Raw genomic sequence first — 12,500 nt, 5'->3', positions numbered from 1 at the left:
TTCTAACACACTGACATGTTTTCCTTTTGATGGATTGATTGTTGCTAGAGCAAAATACATTCACTAATTGATATAATAATTAATTGATTTTGTGCTACAAAACGGATACTGTCAAGAATTGTATATGTCAAATGAATTAAAGGAATAAATTGTAAGATAGTCAACATCATGAACTTTGGAATATAGACTTTTACCATTCATTCCATATATATATATAAGAAATAAAAATTACAATAAGTTTACCAAGGTAATCAAAATGGTAAACTTAAAATATATTATAAATATTAAAGAGTTAATATTTACAAGTAAAATAATCTCAACCAGATGTAAAAGCTCAATAAAACCGAAAAGGAAATAGAGTTTATAATATGAACAAATGATTAATAAGACATATTAAAAAACATCTTGAAAAAGAGTTAAAAACATATTTAATTTTAAAAAGGAAGCACAAGATAAGTGGATAGTCCTTAATCTGCAGAGAATTTCTTCGAAACTCCGTGGATTAAGGACTATCCACTTATCTTGTGCTTCCTTTTTAAAATTAAATATGTTTTTAACTCTTTTTCTAGATGTTTTTTTAACATGTTTTATTAATCATTTGTTCATATATATATATATATATATATATATATATATATATATATATATATATATATATATATATATATATATATATATATATATATATATTAGTGGCCCGGCAAAGCCACAGGGGAGACAACCAAGCAAGAAAAAAAAAGAAAAAAAAAGAAACTAAGCAAAATTAATCCCAAACAGCAAAACTAAAGCTAGTCTGCCAGGATACTATATATACAAATGTAGGCAAATTTGAGCATATTTTATTGGTTTGAAAATATAGATTCTTTTTAACTAATTGTCATAAAATTTTAACCATAGAATAGTATTATAATCTTCAAAAAGCCTGCAAAATTTAATGTAGTTTCGTCCCATAGAACCAAAGATATAAGAATTTCACTATTCAATTTGGCTACCAGTATATATATATATATATATATATATATATATATATATATATATATATATATATATATATATATATATATATATATATAAAATTGCCAAAAAAGATGATATATAAGTTCTAAATCTCAGCGACTATGGATCAGAATTTAAAAAAATGAAAGCTCGTTGGAAAGGTAATGACCTGAATTGTATAGTAGGCTCTGTGACATTTGCCCTGAAGGTCGTACGTTAAGGGGATCATCCATCATCCAGAGCATATTTTTGGCACTTTTTTTACAGCCATAAAATGTTTCAATCTTTTCCTAGTTTTGCATATGAATTACAAAATATTTGATATTTCCTCAAAATCTCTGGCATTTATGGAGGGGAGACTGAAACTTGCTACTATGGTTTCAGATGATCGGAAATAACAGCAATGGGAGACTTAATTTCTCATATGTTATACCTCCCCTCTTTGGTTTTCATACATAAAGTAAATTTCACAGTGTATAGGGATTATTTGATACTGGAGATATTCATAACCGTACCCTATTTCCAAAAGAGGGGAGATATAACATATGAGAAATATTTGGAATCAAGTCTTCCTTTGCTGTTATTTCAGATTATTTGAAATCATCACAGCAAGTTTCCCCTCCATCAAGATCAGAGGTTTTGGGGGAATTTATATTATATATATATATATATATATATATATATATATATATATATATATATATATATATATATATATATATATAATTTTTATTTATATAGACAAATATTACATACTATTTTATTTATATAGACAAATATTACATACTATTTTATTTATATAGACAAATATTACATACTCGCTACACTGAACATGCTAATGTTTTGGAACAAATTTATAAAAACAACTGTTCCCCATCAGACGAGAGAAACTTTATTTCTCTCGTCTGATGAGGAACAGTTGTTTTTATAAATTTGTTCCAAAACATTAGCATGTTCAGTGTAGCGAGTATGTAATATTTGTCTATATAAATAAAATATTATATTTAGCTCCTTTTTATTGAACACTCTTAATAACCTAGTTTTAATTCATGGGGTTTATCTCCTGAATACCTTTAACCTGGGATATGGTGTGTATGTGTGTATGGAAGCTAAATATATATATAAATGCGGAAGTTAAAGGAAGATAATAAAATCAATTATTTAAGCGGAGACGTACCTAGCACTCCTAAATGAATAAATCTATATATATTAATATATAGGTTTTATACTTTTATTTTCCTTTCTTGTTATATATATATATATATATATATATATATATATATATATATATATATATATATATATATATATATATATATAAAATATATATGGCGATTAAGCTACACTGAATATTCTGCGTTTCATCCAACTATAGGATTCGCTGACGAATCCTATAGTTGGATGAAACGCAGAATATTCAGTGTAGCTTAATCGCCATATATATTTTATAAATTACTAACTAGCTCTACCTACGTATTGAGCACTTTTGAAGTAAATACTAAAAGTTTACGCATAAATCTATACTTTCGTATATTAAATTTATGTGAATAAATGAAGCAGTTATATATATATATATATATATATATATATATATATATATATATATATATATATATATATATATATCGTTCACAAGAAATACTCGCCTAGCTTCAACAACCCCCTTGCCTCACTTTCTATCAATGCCTAAAACTATACGAAAATTCCATGAGCAAAGTTTCTTTCCTAGAATTGTTCATGTGTGGAACGCAATACCGAGTGTTTACTTCCCACCTGACTTTGGTTGTCTTCAAATCCAATGTGAATAAATTCCCGTTGAGCCGTCCTCTTAAATAATCTAGCCCTACCCAAGTTCCACCATGAGTAATTTTGTTGTCTCACCATCTAACTAACACTAAACACTTATCCTCGAGTGGTGATCTTCCAAGTAATAAATAAATAAAAAGCTTTGAACGACCATTTTGATTTTCTTACCGTGTCTTTTGTAAGGTAAACAATTAAACTCTCTTTCATGTAGGACATCTCCCGCCGCACCTCATTCTTCATGTCTGTGATCACCTGGAAAGAATTCTTCTCCAACATATCGATCCGTCTTCGCAGCGTGCTGAACAGTTCTGTTTTGTTATCAATAACATTGTAACCAATATTCTGTTTCACTTTGAGCGAATACACCGACCGTTTCAACAAGCTTGACAACCACCTGCACAACACAAAGCAACAAAACATGACTAAAAATTAGAAAACAAGTAGAAAATAAGGAAACTGAAAGAGTTGTCCGAAACCCGGAAGTATCCACAGAATATAATGGTAATATTTTGCTGATATACACGGGTTTTTAATGTACAAGGAATGTAATAGTAAAAAATATACAGAGGGTGTAATAGTAAAAAATATACAGAGGGTGTAATAGTAAAATATATACAGAGGTGCAATAAGAAAACTATATAGGGGTGTAATAGTAAAAAATATACAGAGGGTGTAATAGTAAAAACATATACAGAGAGTGTAATAGTAAAAAATATACAGAGGGTGTAATAGTAAAATATATACAGAGGTGCAATAAGAAAACTATATAGGGGTGTAATAGTAAAAAATATACAGAGGGTGTAATAGTAAAACATATACAGAGGGTGTAATAGTAAAAAATATACAGAGGGTGTAATAGTAAAATATATACAGAGGTGCAATAAGAAAACTATATAGGGGTGTAATAGTAAAAAATATACAGAGGGTGTAATAGTAAAAACATATACAGAGAGTGTAATAGTAAAAAATATACAGAGGGTGTAATAGTAAAATATATACAGAGGTGCAATAAGAAAACTATATAGGGGTGTAATAGTAAAAAATATACAGAGGGTGTAATAGTAAAACATATACAGAGGGTGTAATAGTAAAAAATATACAGAGGGTGTAATAGTAAAATATATACAGAGGTGCAATAAGAAAACTATATAGGGGTGTAATAGTAAAAAATATACAGAGGGTGTAATAGTAAAAACATATACAGAGGGTGTAATAGTAAAAAATATACAGAGGGTGTAATAGTAAAATATATACAGAGGTGCAATAAGAAAACTATATAGGGGTGTAATAGTAAAAAATATACAGAAGGTGTAATAGTAAAAACATATACAGAAGGTGTAATAGTAAAAACATATACAGAAGGTGTAATAGTAAAAACATATACAGAAGGTGTAATAGTAAAAACATATACAGAGGGTGTAATAGTAAAACATATATAGAGGGTGTAATAGTAAAACATATACAGAAGGTGTAATAGTAAAAACATATACAGAGGGTGTAATAGTAAAACATATACAGAAGGTGTAATAGTAAAAACATATACAGAGGGTGTAATAGTAAAAACATATACAGAGGGTGTAATAGTAAAACATATATAGAGGGTGTAATAGTAAAAATATGCACGGGGGGTAATAGTAAAAAGATATAGGGGCATAATAGTAAAACATATACAGAGGATGTAATAGTAAAACATATATAGAGGGTGTAATAGTAAAAATATGCACGGGGTGTAATAGTAAAAATATGCACGGGGTGTAATAGTAAAAATATGCACGGGGTGTAATAGTAAAAATATGCACGGGGTGTAATAGTAAAAAAATATAGGGGCATAATAGTAAAACATATACAGAGGATGTAATAGTAAAACATGTATAGAGGGTGTAATAGTAAAAATATGCACGGGGTGTAATAGTAAAAAAATATTCTGAGATGTAAAAAATATACCGGAGTATAATAGCAAAATTATACAGTGGGTGTCATAGCAAATAATACTCATAAGCTAGGGTGGCTGAGACTTTAAGAAAACTAAAACTAAGAATGAGTAAATAATATGATCTCTACGCTTTAAACAATTTTCAGGTCATATATGATTTAAAAATTGTAAACACATCGTGGTACAACAGCAAATACAGGCTGTCCAAAAATCACTGAAGGATTTTGAACTTAAATAGATTCTTTATTTTTAATGATTTCTTTCTGTAATTTTAACACATTCTGATAAAGACATTAAGAAAATGTTTTTCAGAAATGCAAAATTCAAACAATCGGGTCAAGATCAAGGCGGCTAGCTGTGATGGTCTTGTTACTGAACATGAGGTCATTACTGCGTTGAAGCAGGTTGGCTACAACAAATCCCCGGGGCTTGATGGTTTACCCTACGAGTTCTACTTGAGGCTGTCGCCCATGTTGGTCCCTATTCTGAAGGATATGTTCAATCATTGGTTTGCTCAGGGTTCCATCCCTGGACAGGTGACCAAGAGAGTGATCACATTGCTGAGGAAAGGTCAACGGCATGGTGGGGTGGAAAATTTCGACGATTTTAGGCCCTTAACTCTGCTAAACACAGAGTTAAAGATTTTGGCAAAGATTCTTGCGAATCGTTTACAGGTTGTCATCACTGACTTGATCGAACCGGACCAGACTTATGCTGTGAAGGGGAGATCGATTCAAGACAATTTACATTTGATACTGTCGATCATACAGGGGACAGAAGACGACGCCGAAGCCACGCTGATCAGTTTAGATCAGTCCAAGGCATTCGATAGGGTCGACCATCGGTTCCTGGGAGCTGTGCTAGAGGCCGCCGGATTTAATCCGGACTTCTGCAAGTGGATCTTTGTCCTGTATGATAGGCCGACGGTAGCGGTGCAGATCAATGGTAAGCTGTCGGAGTCATTTGCTGTCTCTCGGTCGGTGCGTCAGGGTTGTCCGCTGTCACCTCTGTTGTACGTCCTGGCGTTGGAACCCCTCCTTAGCAAGTTAAGGGATGAGGCGGCTACACCAGTCCTGCGCGGAATAGCCCTCCCTGGAGGCACACGAGCCAGGGTTTCTGCGTTCGCTGATGACGTCACCGTGTTCGTGTCTTGCCACATGGACGTTCAAGCGGTGGTCGAGGCGCTCGCTCGATACGAAGAAGTCACAGGGGCCATCTTCAACCGCAGCAAGTCTGTCGGCCTGGGGGCCTGGACCGGGATAAACTCGCTTCCAGGTATTTTCAGCTGGACCGATGGACCGGTCCGTATTCTCGGTGTCTGGTTTGGACCGGGACTTCAGCTGGAAAAGAATTGGTCGGAAGTATATGGCAAGGTCAAATCGTCGGTGAAGACTTGGATTGGAAGGAAATTGTCCTTGAAGGGTCGGGTGGAGGCATGTGCTACATACGTCTTTCCGCTCATCCTTTACCGATTGTCTGTACTTCCTCTCCCTGCAGAACGACTAACCCGCTTGCAAGGGCGCCTCGATTCACTATTGTGGAACGATGGTAAGCATTATGTCTGCAGAGAGGTCTGTGTCCAGAGTCCGAGCGAGGGAGGCCTGGGTCAGCCCAGTCTCTTGTGTCATAGAAATGCCGAGAGATTGGCTTTCCTGGGTCGTTCGCTTGAAGAAGACGCTCCTTGGGTCCTTGTAGTTGAGAACTCGTTTACCAATCTCAAACCCAACCCCTCGGTAGAAGGTCGTCGTAGACCGAGGGGGGAGTCTAAGTTCTTCTCCGAATGCCGGACCGCTCTTAGAGCTTTGCCGGGGACCAGTGTCCTCGATCAGCCAAGAAAGAAACTATATCGAGAGCTAGTGGAGGGGACCGCGAAGGATCCACTTTGTAGATGGATGGGATGGTCGATGGAGGTTGTCCGTTCTCATTGGAGTTGGGCGCCGGGACGGGAGATTCTGAACAACTCGGAATTTTCCCTCACCTGGCGACTGGTCCGTAACGCGCTGCCCCTTCTCGACGAACTCTGCCGGTATAAAGAAAATACGAGGGGCTTCTGTCCGCACTGTGACGAATGCGAGCCCGAAACGATCGGGCACGCGTTTTTTAGTTGCAGCTGGATCCAGCCCTTATTGGAGTACGTCGAGGGGGTAACGGCTCGCATCAATGCCGAATGTCCGCTCGATCTCGACAAAGGTTATTTTGTGTACAACATGGAGCTGCCGTTCCCCAGGGAGGAAAGAATGGTTGTCCTGGCGATCCTAGCAGTAGCACGCATGGTGATTTGTATCACGCACCTCAAGTTGGTCCGCGAAAGGACATCTGTTCCGGATCGGGATCTGATCGTTTACTTTAAACATTTGCTTAAAGTAAAGATCAGATGCGATTGGAGGAGGTTACCTAGAGTGGAATTTGACAAGAGGTGGGTGCACAGCACTAGTTTGTGCATCCGTCGAGGAGCCAAGTTTCAATACGTGTTCCCTCCTTAAGCATGGCATGGGCGGTGCTGGGTCCTTCGGAACCCATCCCGCTTAGGTTCTAGCTAAGTCATTTTAAGAAGACTCTTGACTGGTGGTACAAATGAGATCCCGTTCCTGATTTTATTTTTTGGTACTAGAGAACCTCTGAGTCTACCCATCCCCTTTGTGCCACATCCTTGCTTTTTCAACATCCCCGGTCACCCCCCTACTCAGAGGTCACCTTCCAACCCCCCTCTACCCGTTGCATTGTTTTCTCCCACTTCCATTAAGATATTCTCCCCAATCCCCATTAGGGATCGCCCTGCTTGTTTTCGGTTCCCCGGAAAACAGTGGGGGGTCTAGTCACCTAGATTAGTACAGGGGGGGGGTCTAGTCACCTAGATTAGTACAGGGGGGGGGTCTAGTCACCTAGATTAGTACAGGGGGGGGGCTCACTAACAACCCAGTAGGATTTATTTTTTGTTTTTGACATGAACACTCTTAATTAGTTTTCCCCTCTCCACGAGCAATCCTTTTCTTAATTCAAAAATTTTTTTATTTACCAATGAAATTGAACTTTATTTTTTCACACATGCACACACACACACAAAATTAATATTAAAAAAAAAAAAAAAAAAAAATGCATACACAAACAACTGTTTATAAATTATAAATATTATTTTGATTCTTAAACACTGGGGATTTATTAGTTAGTTTAAGATCCATAGAGTGAATGAGGTATTTTGGTAAATGTTGCCAGTCAAGAGTAAGACTCCAAAGTCTACATTTATTACTTTTTAATCACTTTAGTCACAAAGACCCTGAACCCTTCCCCTCCCCAATTTCTTGTAGGGCACTGTGCCTAATTTTGTTGTTTGAAAATCTTTTGTTTTTTTTACTTAATTGTATTTACAAAATTTTAAAAGCAATAAAATATATAGACAAGATCAAAGTATAGTATCTGTTCCGACGGATGCTGCAAGCTATGACTAGCAAAGACCATATGTAGGGGTAACCCCACATATCTGAACTTGGTCAATGTAGGGATCACCCTACAGACCACAGTTACTATCCCGCTCCCATTTCCCACCTCTCGGGAGCTGGTCCCCCTTTTCCCTCCGCCCTCCCTCTCTCTCCACATTAAAAAACAGCCTTGTGCCTAATTTGCTCAGTGGGGAAGCAAATAAATAAACAAGATCAAAGTGTAGTATCTGTTCTTCAGATGCTACACTTCAATTTCTTGTTCTCTGTCAGTGGAGGAGAAATCCTTCACGACTGAGACAATTTTTATTTTTGTTCCTTTTCTCCATATTAAAAACCGACCCTGGTGTCTAACTCTGTCTCGTGGGGAGGCATTGTAAATAGGAACAATCTTTTTTGATGAAAAATAATCTTCTTTAAATGTTATCTATTTTTAGCTTCGCATGTTTGTGCTCTTTCCAAAACATTATTCATGACAGATTGCAGAATATCTGGATTGCGATTTAACTGCTTTATTTCGTTCCTGATGTTTTCATTCAATTCTTGCAGGGTTTGGGGTTTGTAAACATTGACTCTTACATAAACTTTTTCTTTGTGTTAGACTTGGGTTATCTCTTGCATGAAAATGCCGTCGATAAGCTCTTCGGGTCAAAACAACTGACCTTTGATTTTGGTAAAACAATTTCATAACTTTCGTACGTTATTCAATGCTATACGCATATATAATGAATTTCCAAAATATTATCTGTAAAATATCTGAAATAGAAAAAAAATTATTACTGGTAAAAATGACAAAGATTTTCAACCCTTCAGTGACTTTTTGGACAACCTGTATTATTTACGCATTATTATTTTTCTTTTTCTTAATGAGTCAAAGTCACCCCGTCTGGCCAGAATCACCCCAGCTCATAGTAGGGGGAAATTATAAAAAATATACTAGAATGCAATAGGAAAAAATATGCAAAGGTTAAATAGAAAAATATGCAGTGGTGGAATAACAAAAAATATTAAAAATTGTAATAGTAAAAATATAGGCAGGTATATGTAATATTAAAAAAAAATAGTCCGCTTATTAGTAAAAAGTATAAATATATAGGGAGTGCAGTAGTAAACAGTATATAGACATTTAATAGTAAAAAATACTCTAAGGTAAAATAGAGAAGCATATACAGAGGGTGCAATAGGAAAAATATAGAGGAGGTGCAGTAGTAAAAATATACAGAGGGTGCAATAATAAATATAGGAGTGTTATTATAAAACAATTATATCAGGGATGTTATAGTAAAAATATACAGTGCAGTAGTAAAAAGTATACGGAGAGTGTAATTGCATAAAGTATACAGTGATGATAATAAAAAGTAAAGAATTTTAGTAAAGATTATAGTAAATATATGCAGGGGGTATAATAGAATTAGTGAAATATAAAAAATAAAAATGTATACGTGGTTGTAATAGTAAAAAATAGTTTAATTGTAAAAAAGTATAAAAGAAGTTCAATAGTAAAAACGTATAGTAAAAATCTATATAGTGTGTAATAGTAAAAATTTATATAGTGTGTAATAGTAAAAATTTATATAGTGTGTAATAGTAAAAATTTATATAGTGTGTAATAGTAAAAATTTATACAGTATGAAATAGTAAAAATTTATATAGTATGTAATAGTAAAAATTTATAGAGTGTCTAATAGTAAAAATTTATAGAGTGTCTAATAGTAAAAAATTTATACACTGTCTAATAGTAAAAAATTTATAGTGTAAAATAGTAAAAATTCATATAGTGTATAATAGTAAAATATTATATAGTGTGTAATAGTAAAAATTTATATAGTATGTGATAGTAAAAATTTATATAGTGTCTAATAGTAAAAATCTATAAAGTGTCTAATAGTAAAAAAATTATAGTGTGTAATAGTAAAAATTTATATAGTGTGTAATAGTAAAAATTTATATAGTGTGTAATAGTAAAAATTTATATAGTGTGTAATAGTAAACATTTATATAGTGTGTAATAGTAAACATTTATATAGTGTGTAATAGTAAACATTTATATAGTATGTAATAGTAAAAATTTATATAGTATGTAATAGTAAAAATTTATATAGTATGTAATAGTAAAGATTTATATAGTATGAAATAGTAAAAATTTATATAGGTGATATAATAGTAAATATATAAAGAGTATAATAGTAAAAAGCATACATGCATTTAATAATAAAAAATATACTAGGGTGTAATAGTAAAAAATAAACCGGGGGTGTCATAAAAAATATATCGAGGGTGTAATAATAAAAAATATACCAGGGGTATAACAGTAAAAAATATACCGGGGGTGTAACAGTAAAAAATATAGAGAGGATTTAAGAGTAAAAAGATACCTAGGTGTAATAGTAAAAAATATATAAGGCATAATCACGTTGACACACAGGTTCTCAATGGATCACCAAAGTTAAGCAAAATTGTGCATGGCGAGTACCAGATGGGTGACCATTTGAAATACCAGGCGCTGTATGTAGGAGGACGTCGACACCTCCCTGCAAGAGTTACAAAACCTAACATTGTCATCTCCTTCCTAATGGGGATATACATGCGACTGGCGATTGCTTGTGAATTTGATATTCTAATAAAACTTACTCCTTTGGAGGAAACCGGTTCAACCCGCTTAGGGTGAGTGTTACTTTAGTACAGTGCAAGAGTAACAAATATACAGTGAGTGCAATCGTAAAAATATACAGGGTGCAACAATGAAACATATACAGGGATGTTATAGTAAAATATATATTGGGAATGTGATAACCAAATGAAGACTCTCTGCATACTTTTCACAAGTAAACTCCTTGTATACTTTTCACAATTATAATTGGGAGATAACGGTGGTCAAGTGATTAATGACATGGATCGACGACGTGGGTGTTTCAAGTTCGAATCCAGTTCGTTCCACGAAAAATCATTTTACTTAGGATGTTGGCAATCTTCATGTGGTCCCTCCCATAAGTAGCTGATGCTTTTCAAGAAACAATTCAGACTTAAAAAATATCGGAGAAACCAATGCAAACAGAATTTTTGGATTCATACGATATGATGATGTTTATTACAACCTGGTGTTTTCATATGTTTTTTGGAAGCATGTCTGATTGTGTCTCTCCTATTTGCTCTAAAGAGGATTGCAATCTTATAGAATAATTTTTACAAACTTTTAATCGATAAAAAATATCAAGGATTGCAGCAAAAGTTATGAAGAATCATTTACACTAGCGGAACCTGTGGAAATTCCACAGCAGACTCTTTCATTCGAAATATATTGGTGTCGGCATTCTGTGGATGTTCAGCATAAATGGAGACGCCTTGATATTATTGTAGCTCTTTTGTTAAAACTGCAAAAGTATTTGTTTAAGCTATCAGGGACGCCCGGCGTAGCCCGGTCGTAAAATACGCTTAAATATGATAGTTTAATTTATGCAGATTTCGTATTTATTAATATAGAGTCAATTTTCTATTGATTCTTATATATTATAAAGTTGTGATTTCAAAAATTAAAAAATATATCCATATGGGTGAAAAGCTTGAATCAAAACCGAAACCAAAACTTATTAAAAATTCTTAGTATAATTATTTATTACAAGAAATGGAAGGTCATAACAATTAAACAAGAGTATCTCGAGAGAAAAAAAATGTAAGCATGACACACAAAATAACACACACACTATATTATTGATATATAGATTTTTACACACAAAATAACACACACACACTATAGTATTGATATGTAGATTTTTACACACAAAATGTCAAATGTGAAAAGATAAAAGAAACTATAACAGTTATGTAATAAAATGGAAGAAACTGAAAGAAGAAAATAAAAATGGATAAATGTTTTACTTACTTATAACTGCAATAGGTTTTATTTTTTAACGTTGCTGGCACGAGTTTTCGAAGTCCAGAGAAGAATATCTTTAGCTCTTGGGTAACAACTTTTGCTTGGAGGTGATTTGTCAACTGAACAATAGATAATAATAATAATAATAATAATAATAATAATGATAATAATAATAATTGTTGTGGTGGCACACATTCATTTGCATATGTGGATAGTAATTACACATAAATAGGAAGACTCAGTTAATCTGAGTGTGTGTTCACCAGAAGCCACCGAAGGCCGCCGAGAGCAGATATGTTTCTCCAGCAAAAACTCTTATTTGACACCATTATGTAAATATCCTGTAAATATACCTTTTCCTAATACACTTCTTATTTGATCTACCTTTGTTTGTTGAGTTGTCATTTGTATTGCTTTCTACGTTACTTGTTTCAACCTGCAAATTTAACAATAATAA

The 12,500-nt window shown here is 33.7% G+C and overlaps 1 protein-coding gene across 1 annotated transcript in view; it reads right to left on the bottom strand.

Moving 5' to 3' along the window:
• The window catches only part of LOC145297506 (uncharacterized), a 236,946-nt gene that overhangs the window by 45,602 nt on the left and 178,844 nt on the right, over positions 1-12,500 (bottom strand). The window contains exons 6-7 of the mRNA XM_080143406.1: positions 12,050-12,162; positions 2,971-3,196 (exon numbers count right to left, since the gene is read on the bottom strand). Coding sequence (XP_079999532.1) covers positions 2,971-3,196; positions 12,050-12,162 — 339 coding nt within the window. The remainder of the gene's footprint in view (positions 1-2,970; positions 3,197-12,049; positions 12,163-12,500) is intronic.

This window comes from Euprymna scolopes, chromosome 18 (assembly GCF_053919585.1).
Source record: "Euprymna scolopes isolate OS-2025 chromosome 18, ASM5391958v1, whole genome shotgun sequence".
NCBI lineage: Eukaryota > Metazoa > Mollusca > Cephalopoda > Sepiida > Sepiolidae > Euprymna > Euprymna scolopes.
This window is presented reverse-complemented; position numbering and strand designations above follow the sequence as displayed.